At 65.3% G+C, this 16,466-nt stretch overlaps 5 protein-coding genes across 5 annotated transcripts; 2 read left to right on the forward strand and 3 right to left on the reverse strand.

Annotated features, from left to right (window-relative positions):
• Positions 1–2: 2 nt before the first annotated feature.
• EMIHUDRAFT_436771 (hypothetical protein) lies at positions 3–811 on the reverse strand. The gene has a single exon (XM_005767697.1). The coding sequence runs from the start codon at positions 732–734 to the stop codon at positions 57–59; it is 678 nt and encodes a 225-aa protein (XP_005767754.1). The 5' UTR covers positions 735–811; the 3' UTR covers positions 3–56.
• Positions 812–1,137: 326 nt separating this feature from the next.
• Positions 1,138–2,193, reverse strand: EMIHUDRAFT_211481 (hypothetical protein; the record flags this gene model as incomplete). Its single annotated transcript, XM_005767698.1, has 5 exons — positions 1,138–1,232; positions 1,569–1,690; positions 1,898–1,937; positions 2,005–2,066; positions 2,168–2,193. 5 exons carry the CDS (start codon positions 2,191–2,193, stop codon positions 1,138–1,140), a joined length of 345 nt encoding a protein of 114 aa, XP_005767755.1.
• Positions 2,194–5,251: 3,058 nt separating this feature from the next.
• Positions 5,252–6,627, reverse strand: EMIHUDRAFT_436780 (hypothetical protein). Its single transcript, XM_005767699.1, has one exon. It carries the CDS (start codon positions 6,511–6,513, stop codon positions 5,512–5,514), a length of 1,002 nt encoding a protein of 333 aa, XP_005767756.1. The 5' UTR covers positions 6,514–6,627; the 3' UTR covers positions 5,252–5,511.
• Positions 6,628–8,835: 2,208 nt separating this feature from the next.
• EMIHUDRAFT_211484 (hypothetical protein) lies at positions 8,836–9,963 on the forward strand (the record flags this gene model as incomplete). Its single annotated transcript, XM_005767700.1, has 2 exons — positions 8,836–9,345; positions 9,472–9,963. The coding sequence occupies 2 exons, from the start codon at positions 8,836–8,838 to the stop codon at positions 9,961–9,963; spliced, it is 1,002 nt and encodes a 333-aa protein (XP_005767757.1).
• A 2,717-nt stretch (positions 9,964–12,680) lies between these two features.
• On the forward strand, positions 12,681–14,207 carry EMIHUDRAFT_436781 (Qbc-snare). Its single transcript, XM_005767701.1, has 6 exons — positions 12,681–12,716; positions 12,868–13,195; positions 13,285–13,359; positions 13,431–13,505; positions 13,601–13,627; positions 13,697–14,207. The coding sequence occupies exons 2-6, from the start codon at positions 12,890–12,892 to the stop codon at positions 13,958–13,960; spliced, it is 747 nt and encodes a 248-aa protein (XP_005767758.1). The 5' UTR covers positions 12,681–12,716; positions 12,868–12,889; the 3' UTR covers positions 13,961–14,207.
• Positions 14,208–16,466: the final 2,259 nt, after the last annotated feature.

A 16,466-nucleotide genomic window follows, 5' to 3' on the forward strand; every position in this document is an offset into this window, starting at 1 on the left:
ATGCGGCTTGTTTGAGGGTTCTCAAAAACAAAACACATCCCGCGAGCCACTGGTCGCTACCCGCAGCGAGCGCGCTTGTCCTCGCGCCCGTCTTCCAGGGCTTGTAGCCGCGCCTCTAGTGCGAGGAGGGACGTCGTCAAGTCCTTGATGCGCGCGCGCGCCGCGTCGTCCCGGCCGCCGCTGCCGCCACCGCCGCCGCCACTCGGCATGCAGGCGGCCTCGATGGCCTTCACCCTCGCCGCGAGTGCGACCAGCTCGGCCCCCGTGTCGGGGCTGCAGCGCGTCTCCTGCCACCGCGCGTCCTCAGGAGCGCCGACGGCCTGGGCGGCCTGCAATCCGTCCGACGAGAGGCCAAGCGCGTGGTTGTGATGCAGCCCGGCCGTCCCGAGCGCGTACGCGGCGAGGGCGTCGCGGCGCAGCGCGTAGCGAGGCGCGAGCTGACGCCAGACGACCTGCTCTGCCAGCGCGGCCGGGACTGCGGCGGGGGCAGTGGAGTACTGGCATCCGAGCGGCGCACTGCAGGCGTCGCAGGTGATGCAATCCGCCGGGAATTCCGAACCCTGGAGCGCGCTGTTTGAGCCGCTGTCCGCAGGAGGGCTGACGGTCACCCCGAGAACGGCGTCTACAATGAGCGCATCGAGCGCCTCGACGGTGCAGACGAGCTGGTTCGAGTCAGTGATAACCGTGCGGCACGACGCGCACTGGAAGACGAGCGGGCTGTCGATCTCACCCATCGATGCTTTGAAAGCTCGATGCTCTAGAACTGCGCTGCTCACCCAGCGCAACACCAAGCAAGCGCCTCCCTCCCCGCCACCACCCTTGCCCTCGCCGGCTGCCGCCTTCCGGAAAGAAAGAATTTTTCGCCTGACATCTATGGAATTGTGCTCCTCCGGGGGTCGCCCGTCCCCTGGGGATTCTCGACGGCCGCCGCTCCGTCGCTCGTCAGACAAGTATCCGGGCGCTGTGACTGAAGGTGGGTGGGTGAGCAGGAAGGTGGCAGGCAAGCCGCAAGTGTGAGTGAGTGGGGAAGAGGGGTGGCCCCTGGCCTTCGGAGGCCGCCGGCCAACGCAGCCGCCTCCGCCACGCTCGCAGCGGAGCCGCCGCCTTGCGCCTCTGTCGGAGCGGCGGCCGCCTCCGCTAGTTCATCCCGCCGCCAAACCCGCCGACCGAGTTCTCGTACTCTGGGTGCTCGCCCCATTTCGACGGAAACCACAAAACGTTGCCGAGGGTGCCTACGCGCACCGCGAGGAGGGGTGAGGGAGGGAGGTGTGGGAGGTGGGACGCCGCCACCGCTCGTTCTGGCGGGCGCCGATCACGTAGCAGACCGCCAGGGCCCCGTTGTAGCCGCACCAAAAGGTGTTGAGTCGCACCTGGGTTTGACGGGAGGGGAGGGGAGGGGAGCGGACGCAGTCCGGGCGGTGCGAGGTGTGGGCCGCAGGCCGCGGGCGCGCGGCGCGCGTCAAAGCCGTAGACGTCGGCATGCAGGACGTGAAAGAAGCAGAGCATGAAGGCAGCGGCGTGGTAGAAGGCGAAGGCCAGGTAGATCCAGCCCGAGTTGCCGACCGGACTCACCGCAGCCGCCAGCGCCATCAAGCCTATCACGAAGACGAGGCCAGCGCACACCCAGAGCAGCAGCACGAGCTGCTTCGCCGCGTCGCTCATCAGCTCTGGCTGCTTCGCCGGCACGTACCTGCGGCCGCGGCGCCCCGAGGGCCACACGCGTCAGCAGCCACTCTCCGAAGCCGGGCGCGAGGCGTGTCAAAGCGTCTAGGGGCTTGTGCGGCGGCGGCGAGCGCGCGCCATCTTCGCAGCAGCACTCCTGCGTGCCGACGGGTGGATCGCGGTGAGCCGCACGCGCCGACTCTCCCCACCAGCCACAGCCGGCCCCGCCGCCCACCCCGCGCCGAAGGTGATTGCGAGTGCGCGCGCACTCCGCCCTCGCGCCCGTGTGAAGGCGGCGGGCGTGGGATCGCTGTGTGGAGACTGCGCGCGACCCACTCGCACCTGGGTAGAGCAGCACCGGGATGGGCATCCCGAGGTTGACTGCAGCATCGAGCCAGAAGAGTCTACGGGCCACACCGAAGGAGGCGTGTGTGGGGAGTGGCAGTGCGGCCAGCGCGCCGCTGCGATCGGTGCGATCGGCTTGCAGGCAGGGGCGCGGACGCACATCCGCCACGAGAGCTGCTCCTGCATCGCCGATGGCCGAAGCGACGGCGTGGACTGTAATGCGGGGCGCTGACGAATGCAGCGGCCGGAGCACAAGGGCGGCGCACTGTTTTTTTTTCGCTAAGCGCGCTTGGCTTGGCTATCGACGGGCTCACTTTTGCTCGATGCCGTGCGCCGAGCGGCGCTTCAAGGCGGCGCTGGTCTCGAGGGACCACGGCGACAGCGCGCACGTGGCGAAGCCGGGCGAGGCGCAGCACGCAGGGCCTGCCTGCTCGCCGGCAAGACCTACTGCCGCTGCCCTGGCATGTCGGCAAACGCTGCAGCAGTCAAGGCGCTGCGTAAGGCGCGCGAGGAGACGCCGGAAGAGGAGGTGTGGGAAGGGCTGCGGCTCTCAATCTCCTCATCCAAAACTCACACAATGCAGTTTGCGCTGTGACACACAGTTAGAGTTGTTTGGTATTGCTAAAAATCTCTCTCACACACAACAACAAACGCCCGCGACAAAAACAAGCACCACACCGTCCGCGGCGGCTACCTGACCGAGTTCTACCCCAAGAGCGTCCCGCTCCCCGAGCCCGAGTCCCTTCCAGCTACCGACGCGATTCTCAAACTGGCACTTGCAAATCCACGTACCCGCGGCCGCGGCGCTCGCTGCCATCAAGAATCACAAGGACTGGTACGCGCACCAGGAGCTCGTCAAGGCGCGGGATGTGCACGTGTCAAGAACAACCTGTCCCTCGGAGACAGCGCCGTCAACAACCGCGAAGCCGCGCGCTTCGTCTCCGCCTCAACGCCTTTCGCCGGCAAGGCCTTCGATGTCTGTGTCGACGGTACGTACGCCACCGCCCTCTCCTCCGACACCCTCCAGGACGAGCTGCAGCGGAAGCTCGGCCTTTGGCTCTCCGCGGCGCTTCCCACCCTTCGGGTCGCGCTCGAGCGGGGCATGCCAGTCGATTTCTTCGGCGACTACCTTTACAACAAGGCCCACCACCGGCGGCCCCACGACGGCGTCCTCGCCGCCTGGGCGGACGCGATGCGCGCCCCGGCCAACGCGCCGGTCGTGCACGGCGACAAGGAGAAACCAGAGCTCACCCGGCAGTACAACGAGGGGTACAAGACTGTGACCTCGCAGAACCCCATGCGGGAGCCGGGACCGGGGGGGTGCGATGAGGTGAATGAAATCAAGCTCTGGACGCCCCTCCTCAAGACCTCCTCGCCGGGCGTTGGCAACGCCTCGAGTGGCGGCACGCCCTCCTCCGTTGGCCACTCCTACGCCTTCGGCCACACCGAAGAGAAGGCCCGCCGCCTAAACATGGGCTGCAAGGCGCGCGGGCAGCCCGGCCAACCCTTCTCCCACAAGACCGGCCACGGCTACGTCAAGGCGCATCGCGGTTTCTACCACGACGCGATCTTTGTCAAGCGCAACAACTTCAACCTGCTGCTCCACGAGACGTTCGGCGGCGGCTTCTCGCCCACCGCCGTTCTCAAGCTGCGCCGCCTCGCGCGCAAAGTCGCGCGCGGCAGCGTTGACCGCACGGCCTACTCGCCCAAGTACTCGCTCTCTTTTATGTCCCACCATGCAGAGCGAATCTCTCTCTCTGTTGTGCGAGGCGTGAACCGCGCCATTCGCTCTCACCTGGCAACCCTGTCTGCACGTCTCGCGCGCGCGTGAACAGGGCTCCAGGCCCCAAATGACGTGTGAGTGTTAGAGTTGTTTGGTATTGCTAAATCTCTCTCTCACACACACACAGTTTGGGCTGGATTGTCGTAGACGTTTCCAACGTGCTCACGGGTCACGGCTACGGCTTGATTGAGCTTTGCTTATGATTGAAAAAATTAGATATTCTTACCTTCTTGCCCCCCTCTGAGACTAGGGACAGAACCCACCCGTACACAGGAGAGATGGGACTGCGCCTCGCCCCCGCTTGCCCTGACTGCACAGGATAGCGTGACCCAATTGGCGACACATAGCGGGGGACACTGCGCAAGGAGGGGGTGCGTCGCCTTTCTTTGTCCTCTCGAGGGAATGTTCTCTCGACGCCCATGGCCTTTTTCTGAGGTTTCGTACTACTTCCCTCGGTAATGTGTTACGGGTATCGGTCGCTGAGTGGACGCTATCTCTAACCATTTGATCTACGTTTGCCGACTTCGGCCGACGGCCTCTCGATGGTCGAGTGGCTTCCGGATCGAATCGGCGACTATGACCCTTATAATTTTTTCACACCTGAGCGGGCCCAATTTTGCTCAGATGCACCTCCGAATTCGAAATCGCGTCCTCACGCTTAGTGCTTGGTGTGCGTCCGTTTTTCGTCACGGGTTTTTGCTTGTGATTGAGCTTTGCTTGTGTGGGTGGCGGTGGTGGGGGCCGGGGGGATGGTGTCGGAGGCGTCGACGTAGACGGTTGCGGCTGGCGTAAAGTGGACGGCGTCGTTGAGGCTTGCACGACGGGGGCGGCGAGCGGCCGGGGAGTGGCGCGAGAGGGGCGGGAGGGCTTGTGGAGCAGGCGTCTCACATTCTGTCCACGCACCACGCTCGCAGATGATGCTTCGCATTCTTCTCGCCGCGCCTTTCATCGGTGGTACCGTTGGCTTCGCTTCGGCCGGGCCCGAGCCCGAGCCCGAGCTCGTCGATTGCACGTCCCTCGCCTACCACTTTGACCTGGACATCAACGACACGACGTGCGGTGTGAGGACCAAGCAGAAGGTGTCCTGAAGACATATATGTCCCTTCACCCGGAGACGGCAAGCGGCACGAAGCTTGCCATCGACGGAGGCGGCCTCTTCACAATCCTCTCCTACCTCTTGCCGACCGATGTCAGCGGCACGCACCTCTGGGCAGCCTCTGGGACGAGAAGTACTCGTATCACACGGCCACGAGCACGACGACGACGTCGGCGGCGACCACGACGCCGAGGACCAAGTCATCTTCGGAGGTGCGTGCGGTACCGTCGCGGGTACGCGGGCAAAATCCCTGCCTCGTGTCGAACGTCTTATGTTCCCCTTCTTTCAGCTTTCACCGTATCACTATCTCACACGAGGCAACTACCACGTGACAAGGCGGTCGAGCGCCAGAGCGGCGTCACAGCGGCGAGCACGCACGTCTTCGCCGTCCTCGGCGCTACGGGCAAGTACGCTAAGTACAACGGTGGCTACGTGACGGTGAAGTACATGGAAGACCTGGCCCGCAAAGCCGCGCAATGCCACGGTGTGCTGTGGCCACGATGACGCAATCTGATTCACCAGTCCAACAAACAAATCTCACAGGCACAGCCCACAACCCCACCACTCTCCACCACTCCTGCTCTCACACGCCTGGCGCACGCTCCACTGCCTGTCGCGCCGCCGGCTACGTCCGTGGCAGCGGCACCCTCTGCCACCGCCACGGCCCGTGCTCGCCCACCGCCGCGGGCTCGGTGCCGCCCGCGCCGTGCGTCATATCGCCCCGCGGCCGCGCAGTCTCGCGGTAGGCCACCCACACGCACGCCTCGCTCTTGCTCAGCAGCCACGCCGTCTGGGAGACCGTGCCGTACCACGAGGGCGCGTACCCGGGCGCGTGGCTCCCCACCGCGGCGGGCTCGGGGCCGGCGTGGTTGTCAAAGGGCGTGATGAAGGGCGCCGCTTGCAGCCGCCGCTCGGACCAGGCCGCGTGGTGCGAGTGCACGCCGCGCGCGGCCTCGGCCGCCTCTGCGGCGGCGCCGGCCAGCGCCGAGGTGCTCATGGCGGGCATCAGGAGCCGCAGCAGCTCCTCCGCGCCCGCCCTGCCGGCGCACTTTGGGCGCGCCCCCTCGAGCCGCCGCGCCACCTCCTGCTGCAGCCACGCCGCCTTTGGCCACGCCGCGTCGGAGCCCGCCGCCGACGCCGGGCCCGTCATCTGGCCGCTCGCGTCGTTGGTCTTGGTGAGGACGGCGGCGCGGCCCCTCTCGACCCGCAGCTCCGTCGTGCTCACTGCAAAGTCGCCCTCTGACGAGGGCGCGCAGGCGCTCAGCCGGAGCTCACTCGCCCCGTCGGCGCGGAGCGTGCCCCACAGCATGTTGAAGCAGGCGTACGCGTTGGAGTGCAGCGCCACCCACGCCTCGCCGAGCACGGCCCTGCGGACGAGGACGCCGCGCGACTCGAGAGGGCGGCCAGTCGGGCCGGCGCAGCGAACGTTGGTGAGGGCCGCGAGCGCTCCCGTGTGCGAGTTGATCGACATCCACGTGCCGCCCGCTTCGACGTCGGTCGCGTGTACGCAGCCGTCCTCGTGCGGCGCGACCGGCTCAGTCTCGCGGTCAAAGCGCTCGTCGCGGTTGAAGAGGAGAATCAGAGGGAAGTCAGGGTGGCTCTCGAGCGCGAGCGCGAGTATGCACATGGATGGAGTGAGCAAGGGAACGCCTCCTTGTCTCGACTAGTCCTCTGCGCGCACGTCCGCGGACGACAGCGTACCAGCCCACAGTGGCTAGGTCGTTCGGTGCGTCAAGATGGCCATCGCCGCCCAGCCGGAAAAGAAGAAAAAGACCGCCGAGAATTCCGCGCTGCTGTCGCCGCTTCGCTCGCGGCGGCGGCGGCTGCGCCGCAGTGCGGCGCGGCTGGCGGCGCAGATGCGCAAAGAATCTGGCTGCTGCCAGAGCTGCCCTCCACCATGCTGTCCACCCTCGTGTGTGGCGCCCCTCGACTTCTCCTCCTTCCTCTTCCTCTGCGTCTGCACGGCGCACGCTCCTAGTTTGTCAGCGCACCTCTACGGCCTCAAGGTAGTAGCCTATCGCGTATCGGAGCGGTCGACTGGATGTCAATTGAACAACATGGGAGTAGTAGAGCTTGGTCAGCCGCGCGCGGCGATCCGAGCTGAGCGCCGCGGGGCGGCGGGAGGAGCGAAACCGAAGAGGCGAGAGGCAGAGGAGAGCGAAATACTGCCAAAGTCGCGGCGTCGCCACATCGCACCAATGTCCCAGCCTCCCCCACGATGTGGCAGTCGCCGCGATCCTGGACAGAAGAGTGCCCCGTCGTCATATTTCAGCGGTGCAAGGCTCTGGTCGTAGAAAGTTGCCATCGTCCAGAGAGCGGCGGCGGCGATGGAGTTGATGGTGGCGAGAGCCGGGGTCCCCAGGCTGCTCCAGCGAGGAGGCAGCTGGACTGGCTTGTCGCGGGGCGGGGTACCGGATGGGTGGCATTGAAGCCCGGGCCCGCCGACACAATTCGACCACTGGACACTATATCTAAATGCGGCGCAGGCCAATCTCAAGTTCCCTTCTCGATTCTTCGCGGGTTTTGGTGCAGTCACCTTCCCCCGCGACAGCCATTGCCTCTGCCTACAACCCCGAGAACCACGGCAAGCTCAAACACGTCGAGCGGCGCCACTTCTTCATCCGCGAGGCCATCGAAGAAGCCAAGATCTGTGTTCCTTTCGTCCGCAGCGACGAGAACCTCGCCGACTTCTTCACGAAGCCGCTCAAACCCCAGCGCTTCTTCGAGCTGCGGGACAAGATCATGAATGTCAAGGAGCCTTCCTCCCAGTCGGATGGGAAGTAATCTCCTTCACCGAGACGTGGGCGCGGGCGCCGCGCCGCGAGTCGCGAACAGTGCCGCCCCCCCCCCCCGCGAGAGCCATAGACTCTCCAGTGCATGTTCCATGCCCCATCGAGAGGGACACTTTCCTCTCTATCCATGTGAGTGACTCGACTACGTCGAGGGGGGGGACGTCTGAACCACACGTGTCCCTCCATTCACACTCTCCCAGTCCTTCCTGGTCTAGTGCCCGACTTCTCCGCCCGTCGTGCTGAGTTGGTCGCACCTCCGTGCATCTTCGTCCTTTAGACGTTTCACCTAGAGCAAGCAGGGCGGCACGCCCCTAGGTCCACCCGCCAGCCGGGTGGGGCTTGCACGGGCTGGGACCATCTAGGCTGGCACGCGCGCGCAATTTTTTCTTTGAGCGCCGGCTCGCTGTTCACGGCTCGCTGTGCACAGCCTTGTTACGCGAGGGCTGGCGGCGGCGGCGACAGAGGCAGCGGCGGTGGTGGTGGCTCAAAGGAGATGAGAGCGAGCCGGTAAAGTGAAGAAGGAGAGAAGATCCGTGCCCACGAAGCCGAGGTGCTCGTGGTGGGAACCGAAGTAGACGAAGAACAGACGTCAGAGATCATTCGAATGTCGCCGAGCTCGGCCGATTTGCCGAGTCGGGTCGCGGCCGAGTTGCCGCTTGCTGGGGCTCCAACCCAGCTCCACGTCGAGCCCCAGGCTCGCACGGCATCAGCCTTCGTATCGAGCGAAGACGGGAAATACTGTGCCGGACGGGCATCAGTCCGGTTTACATGCTGCACGGCCGAGTTGCCAAGCAGGCTCCTGGCCGAGGTGCCAAGAAGACTTGTGAGCAGGGACTCCGGCCCTGACTGCCACCACGACACCGCAGGCTTCCGTGGTGCCGGCTATCGTATCGAGTGCTAGCCGGACTAAGCTGTGCGGCTGCATCGCACCAGCAATCATGACGGCCAAGTTGCCGTCGATCTCCTCGCTCCGCGATCTCACCGGAGGTACCATGTAGTGAGCTGTGAGCTGTACACGGAGCGAGGGTCTGTACCGAGGCGTACAGGAACGGTACAAGAGGTATCGCCGGGGCTCCGCTCCAAGAGACCTCGAGATGTGCGTGCGTGTGCCTCTAATCGCCAGGCCCTCGTCGAACTCAGCGCCGCCTCCGACGCGAATGACGACTCTGTTCACCCTCCTCGCGTCGTCCTGGTCGCGCTGCCGCGCTGTTCGTGCCGCACCGGTGCGGCTCTCGCGCCGCTGCAGAGTCTTGGCGACTTTGCCGCAGCAGGAGTGGGTCGCCGGCCTCGCCTTTGACCTCGAGACGACCGGTCTCAATACGGACGAGGCGGAGATCGTCCAGTTTGCGTGCGTCGTGGCCAACTCGCGGAGAGAGGGCGGCGCCAGCTTCTGCGAGTTTGTGATGCCGCAATGCGAGATCGATCCGGGCGCCTCCGCGGTCACCGGCATCACCAAGCAGCTGCTGGCAGAGCGAGGTGCGCGGCCGTTCGCAGAGGTGTGGGCAACCTTCGAGGGCTGGCTCCGCGAGACGCTGGTCAGCGAGACGCGGCCGCTCGTCTGGTCGGCGCACAACGGCGACCGGTTTGACGTCCCGATCCTGCGGCGCTGCGTGCGCGATGCGACTGGCGGCCCTTCGCCGCTGCTCAGCGAGCCTCGGGCGGCCTTTGTCGACACGTTGCCGCTGGCGCGCGCCGCGCTGCGGCCCCGGCCGCGCTACACCCGGGGCGCACCCGGCCCCTTCACGCTCGGAGCCCTCTTCGAGCGAGCCTCTCCCCGCGGCGGCGCGCTGGAGGGCGCCCACGACGCGCTGGTCGACGCCGAGGCGCTGGCGCGGGTGTGGCGCTGGCTGATCGAGGAGCAGGGCGCCGACGCGGCCAGTGCGGCGTGGGCCGCCTCGGCGGCGACCGCGGGGCAGCCCTCCCTCGCACCCTTCCAGGCGCACCTGCAGTACCGCGGCTACGGGCTCGAGCCCGCCACGAGGACCGCACCAGCAGCACCCTCCAGCAGCGGGGCGGGCGACGCGTCGCGGGCTGCTCGGCGCCCGTCGACCCCGCGCGGGGGCGACGCAGATTCGCTCGAGCGCGTGGCTGGCATCGGGCCGGCGCTCTCGAAAAAGCTGAACAGCAAGGGCATCGGCACGTACGACGAGCTCGAGAGGGCGTGGGCGCAGCGCGGCCGCGACCACCGGAGGATGCTCGGCTGGCTGGTCAAGTCGATGCCGGGGACGAACCGGCTCGCCCTCGCAAAGGCGGTGCGGGGGATGGCGGCGGAGTGGCCGGTCTGAGTGGCGGGTCATCAAACAAGAGTAATGGACATCTCTGCGCAAGAACAGGAGAGTGTTGGGGTAGAGATAGTAGATTAAGACTGGAGATCCGCGGATCTCTCACACGGACACGCCCAAGTCTCGCCAGTAGATCCCTCCATGCGCGCCTGCTCAGTATGCTCTCGGCCTGAGCCCTGGCCTCGACACCTCGACACCAAACCTCGACGACACCGACTCGACACCTCGACAACCCATGCCAACTCGACTCTAAACTCGACACCGTCCCCTCGACACCCCTCGACACCCCTCGACACCCCTCGACACCCCTCGACAGTCGACACCCCTCGACACCATCTAGGCTGAAACCATGCTCGTCCGTGTCAAGGTGCCAAACTCGACACCTCGACACCCCTCGACACCCCTCGACACCCCTCTCGACACCGCTCGACACCGCTCGACACCGCTCGACACCGCTCGACACCGCTCGACACCTCTGATGATCCTAACACAGCAGAGACGTAGACCCATTGGAGTCACAGAGTTAGAAATCAGGGTTGCAGCAGCAATTAAACTTGGCTGGCAGTACTTTCATCCCTGAGTTGCAGCCTCTCAAGTTCTAGCTCAAGTTGCAGCTCAGTTGCACCCCTGTTGATGCAGCAAACATGGCAGTACTCAGGTAGCCCTAAGGTGCTGCACAGCACCTTGTACAGTGGCAATGAATCCTCACACCAGTGAGCTTGTGCCATGAGTGCAGACCTGTGGTCCATTGCGCTTTGTGCACTGGCGATGCTGACAACGGCGACACTGCAGCGGCGGCGACGCTGCTGCGATGGGGTACTGGCAGCCCTTAGCTGCTGGACAGCACCTTGTGCAGTGGCAATGTCCACTGACTCATGGCACCAGCCTTGTGCCATGAGCGCTGTGGTCAGTTGCGCTTTGTGCGCCGGTGACGCTGCAGCGGCGACGCTGCTGCAGCGGCGACGCTGCTGCGGTGCTGCGCCTGCACAGCACCTTGGTGCACAGTGGCAATGACTCCCGGCACTTGATGTCCTCAAATGTCCACAGAGAGTATACTGGTTGTGCTCAGGTTGTGCTACATCAACAGGGTGCAACTGAGGCTGCAACTAAGGGATGAAACAGCTTTGCAACTGCTGCCCAACTTTTGTTGTATGTTGATGGGCTGCAACTGCATCCACCTGCCACCTTGGACACCTCGATACCTCAGACGCCTCTTGACAACACTCGACACCCGCTCGACACCCGCTCGACACCCTCGACACCCGCTCGACACCCTCGACACCCCTCGAGCACCCCTCGACACGGTCAAGCATGGTTTCAGCCCCGACAGGCCCCGACAGGCCCCGACAGGCCCCGCGACAGGCCCCGACAGGCCCCGCGACAGGCCCCGCGACAGGCCCCGCGACAGGCCCCGCGACAGGCCCCGCGACAGGCCCCGCGACAGGCCCCGCGACAGGCCCCGCGACAGGCCCCGCGACAGGCCCCGCGACAGGCCCCGACAGGCCCCGACACAGGCCCCGACAGGCCCCGACACAGGCCCCGACAGGCCCCGACACAGGCCCCGACAGGCCCCGACACAGGCCCCGACAGGCCCCGACAGGCCCCGACAGGCCCCGACAGGCCCCGACAGGCCCCGACAGGCCCCGACAGGCCCCGACAGGCCCCGACAGGCCCCGACAGGCCCCGACAGGCCCCGACAGGCCCCGACAGGCCCCGACAGGCCCCGACAGGCCCCGACAGGCCCCGACAGGCCCCGACAGGCCCCGACAGGCCCCGACAGGCCCCGACAGGCCCCGACAGGCCCCGACAGGCCCCGACAGGCCCCGACCACCTCTATCTATCCCTCGACAGCAGCTCGACACCCTCGACACCGGGCCTCGACACCTCGACACCAGGGCTCAGCTCTCGGCATTCTGTACAGCCTCCTTCACTTCACATCCGAAGGGCCGGGCGGGGGCTAAGAAGCACACCCAGCGGGCCAGATGATCGGTATCGGGTTGCGGGCTAGCCCTAGTTTTGGGGGGTGCGCGTTCGCAGGGAAAGGGCCGAAAGTAAACACGGTCTGCGAGGGTTGGTTCTGCGCTTTTTGGGTGTCCCCTAGCCGCGGAACGCAAAACATTCTAGAAATTCTACCACGACGCGATCTTTGTCAAGCGCAACAACTTCAACCTGCTGCTCCACGTACCACGAGACGTTCGGCGGCGGCTTCTCGCCCACCGCCGTTCTCAAGCTGCGCCGCCTCGCGCGCAAAGTCGCGCGCGGCAGCGTTGACCGCACGGCCTACTCGCCCAAGTACTCGCTCTATTTTATGTCCCACCATGCAGAGCGCATCTCTCTCTCTGTTGTGCGAGGCGTGAACCGCGCCATTCGCTCTCACCTGGCAACCCTGTCTGCACGTCTCGCGCGCGCGTGAACAGGGCTCCAGGCCCCAAATGACGTGTGAGTGTTAGAGTTGTGGTATTGCTAAAAATCTCGAAACGCCCCCTCTACTCGGAGCTAAAAAAAAGAAACACCAGACACGCACACGACGTACATCCTCACTCGACGTCACCCCTCAGGGCCCCTCCGTTCGGCCTCCCCGCCCCCCCATCCGAGGGTGCTCCCTTCTCCTCCCGGTCCTCCCGCCTGTGACCAGCGTACAAAAGGTATTTTCTTCTCATAACAAGCTGTGAATTATTTTCTTCTCAATAACAAGGCTGTGAAAACACATTTTGCGCTGCCGCGGTCGGGCTGGCGCTGTCGTCCTTGCTGCACAGGTGCTTTATCCCGATAAACACGCCCCAACCGCGCACCCCCCCCCCCCCGCGCGCGCGCCCGATCGCAGCACGCGTCGATGTCCTCCGAAAACAGAACCGCGGCCTCAAAAACATCGCTCCGTCCTCCGATGCGCGACTGTCGCTGCCACAGCAGGCCAAACAACCGCGCCACGATGAAGAAGTTTGCGATGAATAAGGACCAGCTGATGGGCGGAGGCGCATCCGCCAGCCCCTGGGGAGGCGGCGGCTACGGCGGCTCCTCTGCCGTCGGCCCTTCGACCTCGTGGAAGCCGCCCTCCGAGGAGGAGAGCCTCGAGCAGCTGCAGAAGCGGATCGACGACCACGACTCGGCAATCAAGGATTCGCTGCATCGCACTACGGCTATGGCCAACCAGACGCGCGAGGTTGGCGCCGCGACGCTTAGGGACATTCACATGCAGGGGGAGCAGCTCAAGGGGATCGCAGCGAACCAGCAAAAGGCGCGGGCTCGTGCCGCGAGGTCTCTGCACGCGGCGGGCGGGCGCGACGTCTCCCCTCCCCTCCCCCCCCCCTCCCTCTCCCCCCTCAGGTCGAGGAGAACCTGCAGACCTCGAACAAGCTTCTGCGGGGCATGGAGTCGTGGCGGGGCACCTTTGTCAACTGGGCAGCCGCTGGGCGGAGGAGTAGAAGGGGAGGGGAGGAGTCACTGGGAGCGAGGCGGCGACCAACGCGTAGGCCACGGGGACCAACAAGGAGATCAGGAAGACCGTGGCGCACCGCGACCCGCGCGGGGAGGACAAGAGCGAGGAGGCTCGCTCGCCCTGCACCACGGTTGCCCGCACCTCGGCTGCTCCAGACGGCCGCACGGACTCACCGGCACGTGCGCGCCTCGCCCCTTCCCGCAGGCTCAGCGGGCGGCGGAGTCGGCAGTGGCGCCGACGCACCTCGCTTCGCGCGCTCCGCCGCCGCGGGCCTCTCACCCACCGCCCCTTCCCCTCCAGGCGCAGCTCGAGGCTGCAGGAGGCAGCGGCTGGAGGCGGGAGCAGGTGTACGGAGGCGGCAGCGCCGCGCCGGTGACGGACGAGTGCGACGCGCTCAGCCAGATCTCGTCCATCGTGGGCGACCTCAAGCTGCAGGCCGACGCGATGAACAAGGAGCTCAAGCTCCAGTCTGGCCAGCTCGACGCCATCGACAGCAAGGCGGACCGGAACGCGTCGCAGCTCGAGGCGACAAACATGCGCACCAAGAAGCTCAGTCGCCGATGAGGGCAGTGAGGAGAGAGAGGAGGGGTTCAATGGGCGACGGCGGGCCGACTCTGGTGGGGTGTGAGTGCTTGTGATCAATGCGCGTTCGCAGCGCCGCACGTGTGCGTTCCCGTCATACACAGGCTTACAGGGCGTGTGCCGGGACCGAGTGAGCTGTCAGCGGCGTGTGTTCGGTTTACGGTTCTTTGTGCGACCATTGCGTCACATACTCGTTTGGAGTCACGTTTAACGAGTTGGATCGGAACCCTGCACAAAGACCGCAGTGGGCGGGGACTTGCGCTCCATTTTTTACCCCCATCTGGATATCGTCTGTGTGTCTGTGTGCTCTCTCTGTGTGTGCATTCTCTCCCGTAGGCCGTACGGCTTTACACGGCTACTCTGTAAGTTCGACTGCAAGCGAGCTGGACGTGGCGACTCTGTCTCTAAAGTTTCTCTGGAGAGGCTGGACTCTGTCTCTGACCTCTCTCTGTGTGTGTAACTGTCAACTAAATATTTAAGCTCAAGTGGAGCAGCAAATGTCGCCGCACCTCGCACCGCAGCGAAAGCCACAGCCGCTGAAGGGCCAATATGCAGGGGCGTCGCAGCTACATCTCGGGCACGATGGCGGCGGCGAGGGAGGCGGCGGCAGCGAATACGAGTACCGCGGCGGCGGTGGAGATTGCAATGCATCCCAGAGCCCCTTCGTGCACCTGTCGTTCGGCCCAACGACGCACTTGCACTCGCCGTTTAGAGAACCGCTGCCGCCACTGCCGCCCGGGAGAGTGTCAGTGAGATCGACGGACGCGGAGAGCGGCAGGTCAATTTGCGTGCCGTGCAACGCAATGGCCACCCTCGCCTCGAGTCGGACGGCGCCGGCCTTGAGCGTGTCGATCGATGTCAGCAGCGTATTGATCCCGCTGATGAGCGCCTCCACCGTCTCAGCGAAGCTCTGGTTCTCCTCGTCGAGCGAGAGCAGCTCGCCGAGGTAAGGTGCTAGAGGGATCGTGAAGGGCAAATCGTTCGTTGCGCGTGGCGGCAGCGCCGCGCTCTCAAGGTGCGCGGCGCCAAACGGCTCGCCAGACTCTGTCTGAAGCTCAAACGCGGCGTCATGCAGCTCGATGTCGAACTGGGTCGGATTGTGCACCTGCGCGCGACCGTGTAGCGCCGCCTGCTCCAATAAGCCGACGATGCCGCTCAGAGTGCACTCCTCCGGCGGGTCGACGAGGGTAGCGCTGATCAGGTAGAGGGAGAGCCGCGGGAGGCAGCCGGCGATGTGCTCGCCCAGGTCGCCAAGCACATCGTAGGGAGTGCGCTCCAGCGGGCACATGGACAGGCTCGCGTTGCCGAGGTTGTAGAGCTGTGCGAGCCCCGTCTGGTGGCTGGCAACGCAGCCGCTGCGTAGCGAATGGGCGCGCGCCTCCTCCTCCCCTTCTGCGACACCGAAGAGGTCCTCTTGGTCGAAGAGCGTTGTGGCGTCGGTAGTCTCGTGGAGCGTGCGATCGACGCCGAGAACGCTGCCCTCGACCTCCCACTCAGCAAAAAAGTCGTCAAAGGGGTGGCGTCCGTCAACCATGTTAGAGACGGCACGGTTCAGGCCTTCACCGCTGCTCATCTCGCACGAGATCTGCATCTCCCCCCACCTCGAGCCGCTGATGGTCGCGCCGCCCTCTTGCCAGCATGAGAGGAAGGCGCCGCGCTGTAAAGCCTGAAGCGGCTCCGCCCTGAGCAGTCCCCTCAGGCCGCAATCATCAACAGAGCTGCACGGCGACATCATCACAAATTCGGCGCCCGCGATGGTTAGTGGCAGAAGTCCTGGGTTGCGCACGGAGAGGCGCATTCGCAGCCGGATCGCGCCGCTCTCCGCCGAGCGCTCCTCAACCAGCCGCGCACATTCAGCGTCGGAGCACGGCTCGCAAGTTCCATCGCTTGCCGCAAAACATGCATCGATCGTGCACAGCTCAAGATCGACGCTGTCGTAGACCGATGGGAGAATGACGAGGACAGTCACGGGAACCAACACGACGGCCAGCAGGAGCACACCGCAGCACAGCCCTCGAATCACGCGCATCCTCCTCGAAGTAGATGGCCGGCCACACAGCAGCACGTCCCGCGCCGTGAGCGGCCGTGCCTCTGGCACACGTGTGCCCAGGAGCACCTGTGGATCAGCCTCCTCCACCCAAACACCACTGACATGCACCGCTGAGGCGAACACATCCATGTCTTCTGCCGTGGACATGCGCATGTCAGGGAGGTCGAAGCCACTCTCGTCGCTCGTCTTGACATCAGCGCCCATATGCGTCGCAGCGCGCATTACTCGACCCAAACTTCCGCCCGAAAGCCCGCCCGCCGCCCACAATCGCCTGATGGCAAACGCCCTGGTGTAATGCTGCCGCTGCCCACACGGCCCACACTTTTGCTCACTCTCTCCGTTGCCGCGTCCATTCGCGCGACACCACGGGCTCGCCTATGTGACGCTCGGCGATCCAAGCGGTGTTGCGGCGACGGCTCATGCACAGGCCCGGAGACG

This window comes from Emiliania huxleyi (genome assembly GCF_000372725.1).
Source record: "Emiliania huxleyi CCMP1516 unplaced genomic scaffold EMIHUscaffold_48, whole genome shotgun sequence".
Taxonomy (NCBI): Eukaryota; Haptophyta; order Isochrysidales; family Noelaerhabdaceae; genus Emiliania; species Emiliania huxleyi.